Source organism: Coccinella septempunctata, chromosome 2 (assembly GCF_907165205.1).
Source record: "Coccinella septempunctata chromosome 2, icCocSept1.1, whole genome shotgun sequence".
In the NCBI taxonomy this organism is placed as follows: domain Eukaryota; kingdom Metazoa; phylum Arthropoda; class Insecta; order Coleoptera; family Coccinellidae; genus Coccinella; species Coccinella septempunctata.
In genome coordinates this window covers 12,630,064-12,651,669 of record NC_058190.1, presented here as the reverse complement: position 1 = coordinate 12,651,669, position 21,606 = coordinate 12,630,064, and the positions used below count along the sequence as shown (strand labels likewise).

General features: G+C 33.4%; 2 protein-coding genes across 3 annotated transcripts in view; one reads left to right on the top strand and one right to left on the bottom strand.

Moving 5' to 3' along the window:
- The window catches only part of LOC123307400 (neuroparsin-A-like), a 32,429-nt gene extending 16,282 nt beyond the window's left edge, over positions 1-16,147 (bottom strand). The window contains exons 1-2 of one of the 2 annotated variants that reach the window (XM_044889686.1): positions 15,970-16,147; positions 15,231-15,365 (exon numbers count right to left, since the gene is read on the bottom strand). The gene's annotated coding sequence lies outside the window, so the exon portion shown is untranslated. Of the gene's footprint in view, positions 1-15,230; positions 15,454-15,969 lie in introns of those variants that run through there. The other variant, XM_044889687.1, reaches the window with a different exon arrangement.
- The window catches only part of LOC123307398, a 48,285-nt gene continuing 37,685 nt past the window's right edge, over positions 11,007-21,606 (top strand). Inside the window, exons 1-2 of the mRNA XM_044889683.1 lie at positions 11,007-11,217; positions 13,722-13,901. Coding sequence (XP_044745618.1) covers positions 11,121-11,217; positions 13,722-13,901 — 277 coding nt within the window. The 5' untranslated portion in view covers positions 11,007-11,120. The remainder of the gene's footprint in view (positions 11,218-13,721; positions 13,902-21,606) is intronic.

Below are 21,606 nucleotides of genomic sequence, written 5' to 3'. Positions count from 1 at the left end.
TAACTCATAAAGGATATGACATTAATGAATACTTGTTACGAATTTGAAAGTCATGTGGCAAATGCAGAAATAGACGGAATATTTCGCATCAGCTATATTAGACATACAGGGTGTTCCTAAATTCATGCGACAAAATTCAGGAGGTGATTGCTCGTATGAAATCAAGAAGGGTCTTTCCTATATAACAAAATTTCAAATCACCCCTATTCCTTAAGTAAACACGGTTACAGCAGCCTATTTTTCCAAAACTTTGTGATTAAAAAAAAGGTAGAGGTCGTCATTTCTAGCATTCATTATTGATCCTTCCACATTTTACATCTTCACTGTTTTCCACTCAATTTATTCCAATGATTATGAAATATGGTTCTTCTCTTTAGCTATTGGTTTTGGAAAAAAAAATTGAAACGAAACCAGAATTTAAATTTATAATTTTAATTCATGAAACTTTATCTCGAAAAAACTTTTGATATGAGATAATGTAAGGGATGTTAATTTCACCCCCGTATAATGTAAAAGGAATATTGAAAAAATACCCGCTAGTTCTCTGCGAGTGCACGAAAATTACTGAATTTCTAGCTTTACTGGAATTCTAGAAAAAAATGAAAACCACCTTTAAAGGGTGATATCTCGAAAAGAGGTAAATTTTGTTATAGCAAAGACCCATCTTAATTTTATACGAGCATTCACCTCCTGAATTTTGTCGCATGAAAACCCTGCATGTCGCTGGAGCTTTGACTAATAATAATTTATCATAATCTTGATGTATTTCGTACTACCGAAATTCAAATCTGTTAGTGGCATTTTTTATTATCCAATATTCCACACACTACCTACAGATACGTAAGGAATAAATATAAATAATTCCATACTTTGAGCTGCAGTCAATGCGGCAAAAAGCTCTTTACCATGTCAGAATAAATTAATAATCATTTATATAATTTGAGTAGACAGTAGAGCTTATTTATAATGTTACAGAATTCTTCACTTTGTTAAATATTCGATACCTTTGAGGAAGGCTCCTCACACTAGCAAACATTCTGCCGAAAAAATTTTATAGGATGTTGAAAAGTCTTCTGCAATTTTGTTTTCCAGAGCGTGAAGTCAAATGTGTACTTTCAGAAGAAGTGGGTCAAAGAATAAAAAAGCAAAGGAAAAACATTATTGTTTCAATGTATTGAATTAATGGACGCAATTTTCTAAATCCAGTTTTATGCTAGATTATGAGTTATGAGTCAAATTCATGATCTTATAGTTGAAATGTACCATACCGATTTTTATTAGTGGGATAGCAGCAATCTTCAAATATATAGTGAACTCTTATTTCTTGCTCGAGCATTCGAGATTATATTTTTATTATCTCCCACTAATAAAAATCGAATTACAAATTATGTTAAAATGTACCGATATTACTCTGACAATATGTTCTTCCCCTCCTTTTTGCGCAATATTTCCTCTTTTTGATTTCAAGGTTTTTGGACAAAACTTTTTGCTACTGTGTGGGAGCAATAAGAGCAAGATATATTACGTCACTTACGATGATAAAACAAAAATTTAAAATTTCACAATTTTATTATAATTTCATAATAGTCAGGTATAGAAAGAGTGCCATAACGATTGATTTTTGTAGTTGAATTTTAAACAAACAGAGAGTGTTTTTTTTTACAGTCACTCTACAGGGTGTTTCCTAATTGAATATCAATATTCAATTTTAAGAAAAAAACCCGTTGAAATACAGGGTGGTATTATTTAGACAGTCAGTGGCACGCCACTGACTCTATTCAACTATGAGCAAATTTGATCTCTTGAATTCTTTTAGTCTGACGCACATGTTTCATCTAAAAAAATTAAATCTAGGTACGTATGTATCTGCATGGTGATATCGTCATATGTATGCATCAACGATATTGTTATGATTATGCAGAGAAACGGTTTTTATTTTTTCAAGCGGAAACCGTGAATTGGATTGAAAAAATTCAAGTGATCAACTTTGGTAAGGAATGATTGGGAATTTCTGAAATAATTTTTATTTCAGGAGAAATCTGTGGCGTAAAACAATGTCTGCCAAAATAGGTAGGTCAAATTACGTACGAACGCCACTGGTGGAAATTAAGAAAAAAGTGATACATTAAAAAATGCCTCCTGATTAATAGTATACATGTTTGACAAATTCATTAAAATATTTGAAGTGATATTGTAGTTATTGATGATAAATGATTTATTTTTGAAAACTTTACTACCCTGTATCTCAAAAGGTAATACGTTTAGGACATATGTTCATATAATTTTTTTTTTAAATGGGCCCAAAAATCATCCCTATAAGTATTGACATTCAATTAGGAAACACCCTGTATAGATAATTTACTTAGATGCATTATATCTATAAACAAGGACTAAATTCAATTTTTGTTTTTGAGTGAAACTTATTTTGTGTTTTCCCCCACAATAATGAATGTCAGGTAGAATTCAAGCTCATCCAAAAAGGTATTATCAAATTTGAGTCACATTCTAGATATACATGTAATTCATAGGCGAAGTATGATATATAAATACTTTGCCTGGACGTTTCATCAGCTCTTCATTGTATATTCAGGAATACATTACCTTGTCTTTTTTAGAATACCCGAATTATGCACATTGCAAATATACTAAATAATTTGGGCTAAAATACAACACTGGAATGACTAAAATAATTCATAATTACAGACACAATCGAGTCCACCCTTAAAAAATATTTTTTTACAGTTCGATTTCATGTTATTAACTTCTGTGAAATTTTCAGTCTATCATGATCAAATTGTAGAAATCCAATTGGTATTCTACATAGATTACTTTCGTACTTGTTTGAGGTTTCGATATTGAGAGAAAAGAACAGAAAATAAGTTCTCAGCAGGACCTAAAGTTATCGAACTTTCTATTCAAATAAGAGATTAAAGGGGACAACGATGAGGTCATGTCGGAACAATACTGGTTAAATAGTGTGTTATTTTGTCAATCCGGAACATATTTTGGTGACACTGAAAGGAGTAAATTATCAATTATGTAATCAAGAAAAGCTATTTTTGTCGGGAGTTATATAAGTAACGAAATATTCTTATCGGATTCTACTACTTTATCACATAAAATGTTTTATTATGGAAGGGTGAAAGAAAATTATTTCGGTCCATTTCGAATGAAGCTGAAATTGTCCAAAAAATGCTTCATTTGATGAACTTCTCAGGTGTCCTGATTAGGTTTATGACAATTCAGTAGTTGCAAGGAGTGTGATATTTTATTGAATAAATTGTTTTCAGTGATCTGTTCAGTATTTGTGACTACTCTAATTTATTTTACTGTCGAAATGTTCCGTACCAAAAAAAAAATACAAGCGATGGGTATCGGAGAAATGGATACAAAGCAAATCACACAAAATATATGCATTCAATAAGAATGACGAAACTTAGTTTCAAAACTTGGGTTCTTTGAGTTTTTGGTATTTTGATGGTACGTAATGGTCATAATAAAATAAGGAAACTGGAAGACGTGGCTGATATCTTGTATTCGAAAATGATTAATCAAACAATTGAAAAACTGCATATATTCCGAAATTCATTTCATTCGATAAAACAGTTTGTGAGGACTAAAAATACTATTTTTATATGGTTTTTCAACAGACCCCCAAAAAATCTAGCGTTAAAATAATTGTACGTGCAAAACTCACCCTGTATATACTTAAGGTGTCCCATGTCCTGAATGAAGTCGAAAAACAAAATATCGGTAACGACATTTGAAAAATATAAGGTATCTACTCTAAAAATCACCAGTACTTCTCAAACATAAACCAAGATATAGCGCAATATTTTTTCAGAAATGCTCTGTAACTAAAGAACAAATGAAGAAGATATCTATGATCCACTTTCTGATATATAATTTTTTCGATAAAAGAGATCGAGGGCTCTTGAAGATTTTTCCCCAAGTTTTATAATTTTCGTGATGATTTCAGGGAGCGCCTAATTTTGGATAGCCTGCTTATTATCTGAATTGACTGAATATTGAAAAAAATTTGTTAACTTCAGGTCGAAAGATGCTCAGAAGAAATATTGCAGCTTTGTCTAGCAGTAAAATTATAAAACTTCCTTTCACGAAATTTTTTCAAAATTTTTACTCTTATTATCTTATCAGATGTAGATTCACAGCTACTTGTGCGGGAATTGTAATTAACGACCTCATACGATTCAAAAAATTCGGTTGTATCTGAAAATTTCTTTTCAATTGGTAGATAGGTATCCAATTTTCCGCATAAATTAATTCTTATATCAAATACTGATGACTTCAATGATCTCTGTATATTTTCGTTCGTTATCTTTGTTTTGGCCTTGAGAAAAGTCCAATTTTTAGCATCCTGAGATTAATCTACTGAAACACGCGGATTTTCAGACATTATGGCATATTGCTGTGGGAAGATAAAATCTGCACTAACATGATTCATATATTCTCCGATCGAACTCATTCAACACAGACGAATTTCCTTATATATGTTCACTAGAGATTTTTTTATGAATATGAATTACCTTTTTGTAATAATATTTTTCACACGATTTTGTGGAGTTTGATTGATCTCTGATGCTCCTCCACCTTTAACTTTTTGTGACAAAGTGTAGGAAAAAGTTTTGTACTAAAGTTTCATAGTACATTACGAAATTTTCAAAGAGCCTTATTACACATTATCATATACAGGGTCTAGCAGAAACTATATACATAATCCTATTTTTCTCGTTTCAAAAGTGTATCCAATTTTTTTTGTCGATCTTTACATTTCCCCGAAAATTCTGAATATTTTTCATCTAATATACTTGGTGCCTGGGTTTGACGTTTAAAAAGCTATTGTCGACAGAAATAGAATCCAGAATTCTTTGAAAAGAATATATGGATTACCGATCAAGGAAGTAAAAATATTGAACACTAACTTCCAGCTATAGAAGAACAAAACAAAAATTACAGAAAATATATCGTGCCAAACGCAGGACAGAATATTTAGAATAAGTTTGGTCTTCTAACTACTTCTCATGTCACTATCACGTCAAACCTAGGTTGAGGTAGATCAGATAAAAAAGATTTAGAATTTTCAGTAGAATGAAAAATCAAATGGAACGATAACCATTTGAAATATGAAAAAGGATCATTGCTAGTGTTATCTTCTTTAGGGGCTATAATCTGGAGCGAGATACCTTTAAAATGAGGTATCATTCGACCCCCCTTCCCATTACAAAAACTAGGGGTGGCACTCACCACCGCTCAGGGGGTGAAGCTAGAGGCAAGGTTAAATGCCTAAAATGTGCCCCTCTCAAAAAGTAAATCGACGTGTTCCTTCATTTTTTTTTATCCCAGTGCGAGAAAATAAATTTATTTCATACTTTATGTACATACTGTATACATCTTGATATCTCTTTGTACGTTCTTTAAAAATGAACTACTCTTAGGAGGGTGCTGATCCCTCCTGCACTTACCGCGCGACGCCCATTTGTATTTACATGAATGGAAGAAAATAAACATAAATGAATGAATGCGTCACCACTCTTCAGTGATTCTCTTATTTTTTTTTAGTTGGAGAGAATATCCCGAAATTATGGAAATAGCTGAATGAACCCTCCAATGAATGCACCATTATAAAAAAATTTTATATTACAATTGTTTGGCCTTTTTTGGAATGACGAAATGGCAGATAGGGTACCTGTAAAAAAGAATTGTTTCTGCCTACCATTATGTTTTTTATTCAACAATGAAATAACAATTAGATGCAAATTATCCTATGTTCAGATGCGATATGTAGGTGTTCAATTTCATAGATATCTATAAATGTTTTGAGTTATGTGAGAATGACCTAAGTAAAAAATATTGTTCTGCTTATCGCAAATGTGTGTACAATGTTAACTTGAGTTGTTTTCATCCTTTTTGGTTTTTATCGGTAGATGTTTGATGATATTTACTGCGTATTCGATATGGTTGGCATAACCTAAACAAAACAATCATGTTTTTAGATTTATTTGCGTACCAACTCGTACTTCTGCTATTTGGATAACCTTTTTCCTAAAAAATTCGAAGTTTGGCTAATACTGATATTTATGTATTTACATGTGAAATTTCAAAAATCTTATAAGCAACAGTTGATGTTACTTCTATTATCATCGAAAATTTGTTCTGATGAAAAATGATATGCTTATTCAATAAATTCATCAAACTGCCAGCGAAGCTTCTCATATGGAGCGAGGAGAACTGCAGCTTATGCTCGACAGCTACTGATTTCGTCATCAAAAAAGTGGTTTATCTATATGTACATAAAACTGAAGTTGTGATTTCTTCGAGGAAGGAATCAAAAATAACAAGAGTCAATTGAGGTAAAGTATGATTCTTCATTAGTTAACACAGGTGATTCAATTTTTAAAGATTATTTTATCAAAATATAAATAATCAACGATTTCTAATATATAGATAAACATTATTGTTTTCAATAGAAGTGTAGGGGCAAATGCATATCAAGATTGAATAGACCTTTGAAATATCCTGGGGTTATCTTTGGAAGCTAGGGATATGAAATTGGGGAATTCGACTTTTCAACAACGAAATTCCCTCTTCCAAACAGATAATCCTAGCTTTCTTTTTCACTGAAAAGATATTTTGTTTCAAAATATTATACTTTCACTTAACACGGGTTCATTCCTGGAGATCACGAAATACTCTAGATGTTATTCAAATATCCGGTACCTTATCGCCAAATTTCGGCTGATTCTGCACATCGCAATATTTTCATTTCATTATCACTACTTTATTTCCACTATTAATTAATGATCAGTTACAATAAAGTGTGGCTTGCAAAGTTTGCGGAATTTTTACCCATCAACGACTAGTGTATTGGTCTGCTCAGTCGATAACATAAATATATTATGAAGTCAATTATCAAGAATGGAACCTTTGAATAGCAAAATATTGTGATATAAGATATCAAGAGTAAAATATAGATTCATCAGTAGGGTATCAGAATGAAAAACTTGTACTAAATAATGATTATACTGTTAGTTATTTGCTAGTTGTTTTGTTAGACTATTTTCACACCATCCTGTTTCACCTGTCAGGTTTGTACCCGATGTACGGAATTACATTCAATGGGAGCTTCCAAACGCTTCGATAAGAAGTCCGATGGTACTTTTGGTGGCCTTTTAAACTCCTTTCAGACTATTCGGTTGAAGAATTATTATAGGGCGTCTTCTGAAGGAATTAATAATTTGCATTTTTCGGAATGTAGTTATACATCGGTATTAATTTCGAAATGATAAACAAACTATGGGCGTCGGAAATGATGAATATACGCCGTTCTGCATGCATACTATATGACTGCACGTTGAAATTCCGATCGTCTGAAGAATGTCATGTCCTTTCATAATCATAAACCAACGCCGATACGGCCATAAGTGCTGCCGAATCTGCATCGGGTTGCTTTACGGTGCTCAAGTGAACGTGTGTGGAAGGTCCTATATACATCAATGTAAAATCTAGAGATCAGGTAAAAAATGTTCTTTTGACGACCAAAGATGATAAAGTAGAGAGATCGGAAACGAAGCGACTAAAGAAATGGGAGCGCCATCTGTGTGTCAAACGTGTTATTAAGACGCTAAGACTGGTTAAAATATTAATTTTAGGCCATTAGCAGAAATATATTAAATTTTGTAAGATTTTAGACGGCCATTTTGATCAAACAGGTTTCGAATGTTTTGATTCTCGTACCGCTCTTTGTTTATCTAGCTCGTTCTAGTTGCTGATTATTAAATTTTTTCGTCTAATTTCTTGTTGGAAATCCAAAAAAAAAATCCATCGAAAATTATTGCATGGTGAAAAACTGTGGATCAAATAATAAAAAGAAATTTCCGAAATCAAGCTTCTTACACTAAGGAAAATGAAAACGTAAGTATTAATACTCGAAACATGTGACTCGGTCATTCATTGATTGATTTTTCAGTGCTCTGTTATGACAATGACTTCAGCAAACACTACTGAGTACATCATATGCAGTGAACATTGTCTGTTCATCCACGTAAATTGTTGTAAGCAGAAAGCATTCCTTCCATGAAGAGCAAATTTAGGGGAAATTATGACCCTTATAGGTCCATTCAATGATTCTCAATTGGGAATCGATTTGGGAATCTAGTGAGTGTTGAAAGGTTGTTTGGAAAGTCTAAGTTTTATGAAACCTGCTGTAAGTGTTTTGTTCATTCATTAATCAATTTGTATAATGTGTAATAAAGAGACCATATCAGGAAGAAATCATAAAAAAAGCATAATGAAAGAAATATGTAAAGAACTGATATGCGTATGCTATAATGGTTATAGTGAATATTGGTTCATATTAATTTCTAACATATATTCAACTAAGTTGAATAATTCAAAACAACGTACTGCACAGAAATAACACCTTTGACGTATAGCAGAACACCAATTTGAATATTTACGGAAGTGCAAATAAAAATATAGCGCATCCAACACCATATTTCATTGATATCAATTGATTCCAACCAATTTTCAGGTGAAAACTAACAACCTGATCCCAAAACATACTTTTGTTTTGTCGTTCAGGATGTTTGTTTTCTGGCTTCAACAAAGTCTCTGTTGGGAATTCGGATTTCGCGCCCCTCAATTATAAAACAGAAAACTGTTATTGAACAGTTTTTCGGTATTGACAGAACATTTTCAGCGCCATCTCATTGTCAAACGTGTCTCCACTGACCAAAACGTAGTCGGTTTTCAGTACTAGAGATATGAGGGCGTTTCCTATCTTTCCATTCTATAAATCTTTGTTGACAACATATGAATATTTTTGATGCCATTTTCTAACTTGTTGATACCTGAAAGTAACCTGGCATATTTTTCGATATAATTGGATTGGAATTAATACTCATAAGCGTCCTGAAATTTTGCGTACAATAATATGACGTTTTCATTTTTCTATTCATGAATTCCTATGGAACATTGATATATTAGCTATTTATGTAACAAGTACATAAATTAGGTCTTTATGGACGAGTCCAAAAGTTTATGGCAGAGCGAGCAAAGCGAGCGAGGCCAATAACTTGGGCAAGTGGAAAGCGTAGAAAATTTAGTCGAAACGCCAAAGAATCTCTCTTACCCACTAAATCTAAAAGTGCTTATGAAAATATGTATGCGGCCTATAACGAGTGGTGTAAAACGAAGAAAATTGTAAAATCGACAGAAGACAGTATTCTGGCTTACTTCAATAGTGAACTGAAAGCTCACAAAAGTTCTTCGCTATGGAATACATAGATGAATCGGAAAGTACTAAAATAAGTGTTGCTACCAGAATATTGGGCCAGGAAGAAGTTGCATCAAAAGTATTGCAGATCGAAAACTGTGCTTCCACTTCGAGCTCGACTTCTTCAGGCATGCATTTTTATAATAACATTGAATGTGTTTTCAATATTCACTACCACACTAATGCTTAGAATAGTAATTCTTAAATTTGTTTTTAGGTCTAAGTTCAATTCTTCTTCCTTGAATAAAGTCGTTTGCATCTTGTATATTTATTTGACAGAATAGTGACAGTTGAGTCCAATAAAGTGGTGTCCAATAAAGTAGTCAATTATGGGCACTAAACGAAATCATAAATAAAGTGTTTATGATGCAGTCGAACATAAAAGTATTTTATCGGTTTAGTTTCAATAGTTTTCGGTGATAGGTGTATTAGTATTCTCTTTCATTCTGCCTTTCATAACCATTTTTGTCATTTGTCTTATGTTTGTTGTTTTATTTTATGAACCAACTGTTTCAAGAAGTTCTATTTTATTTCAGCTTCATTTTGTCTGATTTGGACTCCTGAAAATGGGCTCATAGAGCTCAAAACATATAGCGTCGATTAAAAGATCACACCTAGAGTTTTTGCTTGCTACACTGTAACACCTCCTCTGGTTATTTTAGTACAAGACTATTACAAATCTTCATAGTCGAAAAATGTGAAAGTTCAAATATAGGACTGTAACCGTGATTCTGGAATTTTGATGGGCTCTTGCCAAAGTATAGTAAAACCTTTGATAGACTACGTGAAAAAAATTATACGACTCAATAATACCTTTAATAAAATATTTTCATCGATATTCATAGAAAGGTGAAATTTCTTTCAGACCTTTATGCAAGACGAAAAAGGCACTGATGGAACGCCAGAAATTAAATCATCTCATATTATTATCCATAACCAAAGCGGTCAATTAACTCGATGTCGAATTGCTAATTCGCTGAAAAATTACTTTTCAAGGTTCGTGCACAATTTGGGGAGTCATCTGGTGGATAGGTCAAGCTACAGAATCTTTCTTTTATAGCGATACGATCCAGACGCCTTCTTGCATAAGACTTTTCATCCATACTTAAAACTGATTGATAACTTCAATCCAATTGAAGCCTATGTATAACTTTTGATCGTCTGGAGAAATATTTTACTTAACGAACTCAGCCGGTAAAAATATCTCCACCTACTCTGTGAATTTCTTTCAAGTACTTATCTAGCTCTTTCCTTTGGAAAGTTGAAGAATTTCACATCGCCTGGACGAATAAAATTGAATTTGACCATGAGAGTTTCATCAATGAGTCCAGCCCAATCGTTCGACGCTATTTTCAACACAAAATTCATTTGGGCGAAATGATAATACCCAACAACAAGCGCGTAAAAATAGACGAACTTATTTCTAAGAAAAGTAATAATGAAATTAAAGCCATTCTAGTGGAATTCGGGGTGCATTGAGTCGAGACCCAATATGCACGTCCATATATTTAGGGGGTCATCAGACAGTCGTTCAATAGCTTCAATGGAAAATATGTTTACACTCGTTTTAAATTTAGAATGAGAAAACGGACTACGTGGAGTTTCGCTTGCCAACATTAAATTTCTGACGCACAATTGGAGAGTGGGAAAAGTTTTTTGGAAAGGAGGGAATTTCTCGGCAAAACATGAATAAAATTCGACTTTTGTAAACAAGGTACTCAGTGCATTCTAACTTTATATCTTCCTGTGTTTAACATTGAGAAAATTTTTTCGAGAGGCCTAACGTTAGTTGTAGTTGAAAGTGTATTCATTGCTGTATCGAAATATGGGAATGATAACGAGAGTGCGTGGTCGTTTACGAAGTCTCCATAATATCGCGAAAATCGATCCTGAGGAGCGGGATGAAAAGATAGCAGAAACAGGTAAGATCTTTTATACATGGAATGATTTGGACATCACGCTGTGAGCGACAATTTGAAATTATGGTGATATTTAGTTCGGAACTGTCTGGTCAATGGGCAGTACAAATTAATTCAAATAAAACTGCGATGTAACATTAATTTGTTAAAGACCCTATAGTGCCCTTATCAATAAAACTCAAATACTAGGCCACATTCCGACACGTTGCTCGTGTGTGTATTTGAAATTTCATCATTAAAAACTTGAATCTCCCAACAAAAAATAAATGAAAATATGTTTTATACGAGATTTTTTTCTCTAACTTGAATTTTTTTGTGAATGATAGCAAATTATTGTAGTCATCAAAATAAATAATGTCACCAAAAATTGTCTTTATGAAATATTCAAGATAAATGAGCTACAACCCCTAGAATTTCGACAAAGTTTCATTAAATTTCAACTACGAAAGTATGGAATGTCCAGCATTGGGAAAACGAAACAGAACAAATACAAATAGCTGGACAATGAATGGTTCAGTACATCCGACTCTATCTGATTAGTTGCATCAGGGCATTTAGAAAAAATGGTCGTATCGTGCAATTTGGGTTGAAAAGAAGATTGAGACAGTTTATTGAAAGTGCTCATGTTGAAAAAGTGCTATTATTGTTACCCCATTTTGTACGACGATTGATGGAGGGTTCGAACAGGAAGAATATTGTGATGAACATTGTGGAAAGAATTGTGAAAAATTCAGACGAATTTTATTGGTGAGATTTTGAACTAAGATTCTATTTTTTTATACTTGTGTCCAAACCTTTTTCTGTCAGTTGGTCAGACTGTTGGAATGACCCATTTCATAAAATCGTTTAAGTTATTAAATAATGAGAATAGTTCGACAATCCTAAGTTTCCATTTTCATTCCTACGTACAAATTGAACGTACCAATATCCTTTAGGATATTGGTTTGATTTATCAAACCACATGCTTGAGTCAGTTTAAATTTGTTAGTTTTTTCCTATTGTTTCAGTTAACAACTGATCTAGAGCCGTATAAGGATCTATTTCACTACCTACCTAATATTTTTTTAATTTTTCTCAACTTTGTCATTTTGAAAGTTTGGTATTTAGTATAGGTGATTTTTGGTGAAACGCTTTATTTTCACCAGTTTTACCTTCTATTAGAAAAAAGCCACACCTTTAAATACACCCTGTATTTATCAAGCGTAGTCGACACAAAAATGATTAATTTGAATCCGTATAATACAAAACAATATCAGACAATCGCCGAGAAAGCCAACATGAACTAACTCAAAAATAGCTCAATAATATTCACGAACATACAAAAGTAGACATATAGGGTCAAAAGTTTCATGTTTCAAGAGTTCTACCTCGAAAAGACAATTCACTCCGAAATTCATTACATCCAGCTAGATATGAACCAATAAAATTAGTCAACATTACCTGCAGGGTGTCCCGAAATTAGGTTGAAAAATTTAATCGTATATTCTATAACAGGACGAGAAATTATTGAACATGATTTGTTCTTTATATAAGCTTTAAGTATTTCGAAAATTATTGAACTGAAAATTAGGAGGAGTACACAGAAACATGCCGAATGTTCCTGAGAATCAGAAAACATGAAAAGGAGAATTAATTCAGACATAACACCCGACAATACTTATGACTTATGAATATCAGCTGTGACTGATACAAAATTTTATCTTTTTCATTATAAAACATAGCCTACCTACTGTATGGTTTTTCATTCAAAAAATAAAAATGTCCGTCAATTGTGCTCTTGTTGGACACACTGTATATCTTCAGATAGGGAAAATTCACGTGCGCCTTATTAAATGTTTTTAATATCACGTCGGTACTAGTGGGATACCCTGTAGACAGGGTGTAAATTAATAATTGCGAAAAAATTAAAAGGGTGATTTCTTATCAAAAAATTGTGTGGATCTTTTATATATCCTTTAATAGCCTCTGCATACAGCAACCTAAATAAGTCACCTGAAAACAAATTTTAATTTTCTTTAGAAACCAGAAAACTGAAAGAAATGTACTGGGGTAGACTTTTTATTGGAGCGAGAGGGTAATGAAAAAAAATTTAGTGGTGTTTCCCTATAATTGTAAGGGATAGAAAGGACCACCCTCAAATTTAGTTTCCTTGTTTATATTATACCATAAAAAATTTTGATAATTCGATTCATTTTGAACAGGTTCAAAGCGTATACTAAGCGAATAGGCTGGAACTATTTTCGAACTTTTATTGTTAATCGTCCTTAGTAGAATGTCTCCTTGCAGGTTTCTCGTTTCTGAGAAAATAATTTTTGCTTCTCTCGCAACTATTAATTTACGCCCTATATACAGAGATTGTTTGGTTAGGACCAACTTACAGTTTTCGAAGGATTCTGAATGCGTTTCGCGACTTTTGTTAGGATGAGAAATTCTTTTTTATGCAGTAGTTGATTATTATATCAGAATGATCGTTAATCCTATTCTTATAAGGTCCATTTGTTTTTCAGTCTGCCTATTATCGATTCTCTTCCTGCTGCCTTACTTTTCCAGAGGACACACGCCGTTACTACTAAGTCTTGGAGGATGGTGTGTTGCTTCTTATTCATTTCTCGTTTTACCACTACTGATCTCAGCAAATTACAAATATCAAGTGAGATGGATCAAGACTTTAGTGACAAAAATACTCAGTAAGTACCTGATCTTCAATATAATTGGAATGATATTCAAAGTAGAATAGGAATTAATTGTCAACTCATTCAAAATATCATTGATTTTCCTCGTCGCTTAGTTGGTAAAAAATAATGTTTTGTTTTGCTCTTCTTTCCTAGCGTCCAAAATCTAGGAAATTTAGTGATAAGTGCAAATTTCGAAAATCAACAAAGGACTCAAGAAATTTTTTGAAAACCTTCAGTTATAGTTATTCCACAATTTGATATTTGCATTAACGAGAAAAACGATCTACTTTTCTAACCTTGGAGGGCTGAATTCGTTTTAGGTGTGACCGAAGAAAGTACTAAGCATATCTTGGATAATAATTCATTTTAGACATTATAGAATTGTTCAAAAGTACCTACACCTCATAAAACTCGGCATTAAACCAAACCAGATTCGAGTTTTCTCAGTATTAAACCTCGGTTGTTAGGCGTCTTCTTTCTATAAAAGAACGTTAGAGGGCTGATATTTTGAGAGACAAATTTCAAATCAAAATCATGACAATTAATTATTGTTCACATAAGATAAATCTATGAATAAAGCACAATTCTTACTTCGATGCAATACAGAGTGACAAAAAATAAACTCACAAAATTCGCAAATTCTCTTGTACAATATTGAAGAGTTTGCACCCTCTACGACAGGTGGAAAGTATTTGATAGTTCTTGAAATAGCAACCCTAAATTTTCGCGCCTAAAATGGAATTAAATTCATTGCTTAGGACGGTTTGGTCATTCATAGAGTTTCATCAAATTTTTATTATATCAGGGATAAAATGGTTGAATTCTCCTACTTTCGGGATATTGTGTGACTTGAAGAAAAACGTGTCAATTATAGGCTCAATTATTTTAGTGACTTCGATTTTATTTCAGATAATTCATCAAATACAACCCTACGAAGAGAGAATGTTTTCGATAGCAGTTCGAAAAGATAATGAAAGAAGTGTTCATGAATAACCAAATCAGCCTCAGCAAACAAAGGTCTATCCATTTCTGGCACGAACATTCAGAGTTCCATTAAAATAAAACTATGGTGTACCCCTCACATAGGGTGCATAACATGATCCCAAATTATGCATGAAAATATGCGTCACATAGAATAAAATTATCCTGATCGAAAATTTTTCTTTCGGATAGTAATTTTTGATACAACAGTTATAAAACTATCGATATTGTAGATTAATGGGTGATAAATATCATTAGGTATATTTTAGGAGATATGGAATAAACTGTTCAGGAAAAAAATTACTGCTAATGTTTCCATGTTACTTTCAATGTGTTCAGAGTACAGATAGTAAAACTCACCCTTAGAGCCTAGGAAGAATGACTAGGCAGAGTTGAGAAAGCGTCTTCCTTTTATACCAAGTACAAGCCCTCCTTGATTGTTTCGATTGACAGCCATCGATGACACTTCCAAATTAAGTTTCTAATTGGAAAATTCTGGAGATGAAAATTATTAGTGCGTTCGTTAAGTCAACTGGAAAAGATGCAAAATATTATGTGGGCAGTATGTACGAAAGGGAAGGCTTTTAATGAAGTTTTCTATCCGCAACGAACTATGAATGATTTCCACATGAGCTTTAAATGATTTCCTGTTACGACAAAAATTTGAAATGAGGATGTGAAGAACGAAAGTATTTTTTTTTTTCATACGGAAGCTCCTTTTTCGATTACCTACTTCGATATGTTGCTATCGGGTGAAAAATTGCTTGAACTTTAAAACGTTTGAACATAATTTCGAAAATGGTGAGAGCTAATATTTCTTTTTTTCTGGGTATCTCAATCACCATGAATGGGTATGAATTATGCATTATTTCATTCGTATTATGCATAATTACATACGGAACGAGAAGAAATCAACATAGTTTGATTTCGAAAAAACTTTTCCTGATGTATGTAGGTGATCTATAAAAAGAAGCATTAGGTATCGGAAATACTTAATACGAGAATAATTCTGTTGTGATTTGATTCAATATATTAAATCATCTTTTTTTTGCCCTATCATGGAAAAAAAAAAATATAAATATCCGAATCAAAAACTCACCCCATTAATCGTATTAACTTTGGACATGACTCTGAATTTACCTTCCCCAAAGTTCAACGGGCTCGATGATTAAAGTTCAAAACATAAATTAAATTACATTGTGGATTCTTCCCATGCCTTCGTTTTCAACTCGATGTTTTTGTGATCTTGAGAAAATTGTTCAGGTTCACTTTATCGAGTGCGTGCTCATTTCAAACAAATCAACATTTTCGTACGTTGAGGCACATAATAATTTCATTTATGATATTTATTCCTAGTTGCTTGTTTCTACCTTGTCAATTGTAATGCAAGTGGAGGTATAATTACTACCAGACCATGCTTCATTATTGAAGCACAACTGCTAACTAATAAGAATATGATAATCCAAATGTGGAAAAACGAGGTGGGAATATCCGAAGTGAAGTCATTCCAGATAAAAAGTAATATGAATCGAAATACCTGATATTTATTAGTGAACAATTTAAATTACTAGATGATGATATATCCTTCCAACGGGTACATAAATGGCATTTTCAGTAAAAGTTAATTCAATATTACTCATAGTTGTTGATTTTCTTTCTATCCCAGCTTCATAAAGCCAATCTCTCATTTTATTTGTGGTAAATATCAATAACTAGAAATCTCACCTCTTTATCTAAACCCCCTTCAATTAGCAGTTCAAATCCATGAAATTTTGAATTGACAAAAGTAGGGTGTGGTTCCTTGTTTAGAATTATTCTCGATTCTCTATACAGAGAAGGTAAAAATTGAAGTACAAAATGTATATCATCAATATTTACTATTTGGTATCGAAATGCTCGTACCGCAGGTTAATTTGTATTTTAAATTACTCTACTTTTCATGTCCCCTATACAAGGAGGGGAAGTAGTAATTTTAAAGTGTCCGTGAAGTTAGCACCCACTTTTTCGAACATGAAGAATTTTTTTTGCATTCGTTAGTAACTATTTGTAACACCAAAATTTTCGTTTGAACCTCAAAGGTACAGATAGAAAAACACCGCATTCCGCTGGGTGCTAACTTTACGGGCACTTACTGTTCCATTTTTCACGAAAAATAAAGTAGAGTTGGAAAGTTCATCGTTAGTAACTATTTGAAACACAACAATTTTTGTTTGTAACCTAACCTACAATAGGAAAATGACACCCTCAAGATGCGAAAATATCTCCCACTTTTTCAAAAGTGAAGATAATTTTCTTGCATTCGTTCGTAACTGTTTGTAACACAAAGTTATAATGGGAAAATGACTGCCCCAATATGCTGAATAAGCACCAATTTTTCAAGAAGATATTTTTTTTGCATTCGATCGTAACTCGTTAGTAATTATTCGTAACACAGAATTTTTTATTTGTAACCCAAAGATAGTGCTAGAAAAAAACCGCATTGTGCTAGTGCTAACTTACGGGCACCTTCTGTTCAATTTTTCGCAAATGATAAAGTACAGCTGGAAAGTCCATTGTTATAATACTATTCGTACCACAAAAATTTCTGTTTGTAACCTAACCTAACCTAACCTATTATGGAAAAATTTCACCCTCAAAATGCGAAGTTAGCACCCACATTTCCGAAAAATCTCCATTTGTTTTTGCTTTCAATAGCACTTCATTAGTAACTATTTTTGAATCCAAAATTTTCGTTTGTGATCCCCAAACTAGTATTTCGCTGGATGCTAGCTCAAAATCAAAGATCAATCGAATATAAAATATAATTCATCTCGGAAATATTTAAATTTCATATTCAACGAGGTACAATATGAATTGGATGTGGAATATGTATCGATACAAATACAAAGACACCTACTACGAGCACAAACATCGGGTCCCAGACGATTTTAATGAAAATAAAAACTTGAAACAAAAATTTGTACCACAAATTTGTAGTTATAGATGGAGTGCTTATTTTACGGAAGCAACTAACTAATTCATAATTTTCCAAAATGTGTAGATACCTATATGCTGATATTGCACTTTGGGGGTGTTATTTTGTTAATTTCAGAATAGGTAACTAATGAAAAATTTTTTGTGTCGAACATTTAGTAACAGGGTACCATCGGAGGCAAAAACGAAATCTGGAATTTTCCAATATATTAGTTCTTACACTCTTCACTATTTCAGTGTACAATTTTTCCATTAGTGATTGGGTAGAAAAAATGTTGTCCCACTAATAGTTACTAACGAAGTTCTATTGGAAGCAAAACAGAAATATAGAATTTTTTAAAATGAGGGTGTAATATTCATATTTTCGGAATGGAATTATCTCATTGTTATGTATGTTAGGCTATATACGAGCAGAAATTTTTGCGGTTCGAATAATTACTAACGATAGACACTCCAACTGAATTTTCTTCATTTTTGGGTGCTTCTTGAGTGTTGAGTTAGCAAACAGCGTAATACTGTGATTTTCTTCCATTACTTTTGAGATACAAACGAAAATTTTAGTTGAAGAAATAGTTACTAACGAGTACCTAACGAATGCAAAAAAAATTATCTTCATTTCCGAAAAAGTTGGTTCTAACCCCGCATAGAAAAAAAAAATGTAGAATTTTAGAAAATGTGGGTGCTGACTTCACATTGTGTGAGTAATATTTTTCCATTATAGGTTAGGTTGAAAAAAAATTTTGTGTTACAAATAGTTGCTAACAATCCACCCTCCAATTGTACTTCTTTTCGCGAAGAATCGAACATTGGGTGCACGTGAAGTTAGCACTCAGCAGAATGCGGTGTTTTTATAGCACTATCTTTGAGGTACAAACAAAAATTTTTGTGTTACAAATAGTTACCAACGCGTTACGAACGAATACAAGAAAAATTATCTTCATTTTCGAGATAGTGGGTGCTAACTTCGCATTTTGGGGCAGTCATTTTTCCATGATAGGTTAAGTTACAAAAAAAATTTTTTTTGTTAGAAATAGTTACTAACGAGTTACGAATGAATGCAAAACAATTATGTTCATTTTCGGAAATGTGGCTGCTAACTTCGCATTTTGAGGGTGTCATTTTTCCTAAATAGGTCAGGTTACAAACAAAAATTTTCGTATTACGAATAGTAACTAACGATCAGCTTTCCGACTGTACTTAATTTTTCACGAAAAATCGAACCGTGGGTGCCCGTGAATTTAGCTCCCAGCGGAATGCGGTGTTTTTCTACCAGTATCTTTGAGGTACAGACTAAAATAGTGAAACCAAATAGTTTCACTAACGAGTTACCAAAGAATGTAAAAAAAAATTTTTCTTATTTTCGAAAAAATGGGTGCTAACTTCACGGACACATTTTCAAATGGTAAACCTAACTTTTTGTGTTAGAAATGGATAGACTTTTGTTGCTGAGCATGATTTATTCATGGCTTTTCGCCAATCTTTCTTCAATCGCATGGATGAAATGTGAATTGATTGAATTTGAAGATTCCCTTTTTTGCATTTTGGGCTAAAGGACGTAAACTTTGGTAGTACATTATTTCGCCTTTTCCTGAGGGTACCTAGTAATTCATTAATTGTCTGAGATACGAATAACAATCACAGAAATATATGAACATAAATGCTACTTCAGTTCAGAGGAGAAAATGTTCAATGGCTGATATTTGAGGAAAATCCATAATTTTACTTAAAACAGAATGCGAAGAATCACACCTCAAGAGGGAAGCAATGAATAAAATAATAAGAATTAATTCAGATGCATACCACCCGCTGATATGAGTATCAACAAGTGTTACGATCTGAATTGGACTAATCAATTTGACATCGTGAGGGCCACTAAATGGAGAAGTTCCAGAGAAGAAAAGCAGATGATGACCATGGTTTCGTCTCATTTGAACTGGTCCAAGCTATCCCCTATGAAAAAACGTTTGGAATTAATGGACTCTTATTGCATACTTATTGCAGTAGTGTCTGCCAGAATGCAATAAGAGTCCATCAATTACAAGCGTTTTTCCATCGGAGAAAAAGCTATTTTGCTCTGATTGGCTAGCTCCATTCAGATCGTAACACTTGTTGATAGTCATACCAGCGGGTAGTATGCATCTGAATTAATTCTTATCAAAACATTATATGATTGGGGTGAAGGTGAACACAGTGTCGTGATTTAAAACTCATTGTATATTTATTGTATAATCTGTTTTAAGTTCGGAAATGTTCAGATTATACCTACTCTCTGAGTGGACCTCTACAAAGTTTCGAGGAATACAGGTTGTCCAGAGAGTAATTATACGAATACTTTTATCAGATATAGAGTAGGACTGGGTGAGTACGGATAGACTATAAAAAATCCATTTCTGGCCTTCCTCAAAAAGCTACATGTTGGTTCGAAATTCATGGAAATATTGACACCATCATCAAAGGCAAACTTATCGACGAAATTTATTTAATTTTGGTATGTTATTGACACATGATGAGATCGGGTTAGAAAGATATGTATTTTTTCAATACGGAATATGTAAAGTTAAGAGAATAACAGCTCTATTTGTTGGAAATCTCCTTAATTTACATCGACGTTTCGACGCCTCACGCCGTCTTCTTCAAGATGCTGTGACCCAAATTGTGTGAGAAACAACAAAGCAAAAAAACAAAGCATATATTAATGTGAAACCAACAACGGAACATTGAACAATTCACGGATAGATGTGAGTTTCACATCTTCACCTTGGGTAAGGGGGTTGACACCTGGACTCATGAACATTTTCAAGCATTATACAAAGAAGATAGACACAAGAAATATCCTCACAGGTAGAAAGATTTTCACGGAATCAAAGGAGAATATCAATCCTGAACTGTAAAGAGACCTCCCAGGCAGCAAGCGTATGTCATAATGACGTACCTTAAAGGTAATGTTGGATGTCATATAGACCTCAAAGTTGACGTCTTGATGACGGTCAAATGTCAGCGTCAGTATGACTTATATCTTATAAAAGGGATAACGCCTTGAGGAAAGCAATGAATTCGACAGAAGTTACTTTCTGAATAAGCTGGCCACTATGCCATCGTCAGGGCCACCAAATAGAGTCGCTCCATCGAAGAAAAGCAGATGCTGACCATGGTTACGGTCTCGTTTGACCTCGTCAGAGCAACATAGCTTTTTCCGTCTGTTTCGATATTTCTGAACAGTACGATCAGTATTTTAGAGACGATGCCTATTGGCCCAGTCATTCGAGTTCTATTGTTATTCGATTGCAGGCCAGTAAAACCAGCCATATAGGAAAAAGTCCCGTCTCCGATGAATTAAAGTTTGGAATTGACGGACCCTTATTCAATACAGGCACGCGCTCCTGAGTACTATGCAGTAACGTCACGTGAAGACGTCTTTATAACGTCACCTTCAATGACGTTCGCAGTACATCATTTTTGCGTCGATGACGTCCACCGTCAGAAAATCACCAATTGAGTACGTGATTATTGACGTCACGTAAAGAACGTCTTTATAACCTTCAATGACGTTTATAGGATGTCATTTTCGCGTCGATGACGTCTGCCGTCAGGAAATCCAAACCAATTGAGTACGTCATTTAGACGTAAGCTTGGTGCATGGGCTTGTATACCAGGTGCCCTGTTCGGACTGTCAGATGGTGTATGTGGGCCAGACAATGAGCAACTTAAGAAAAGGTTAACGCAGCACAAAAGCGATATCAGGACACAGAGTAAAAAATGTGCA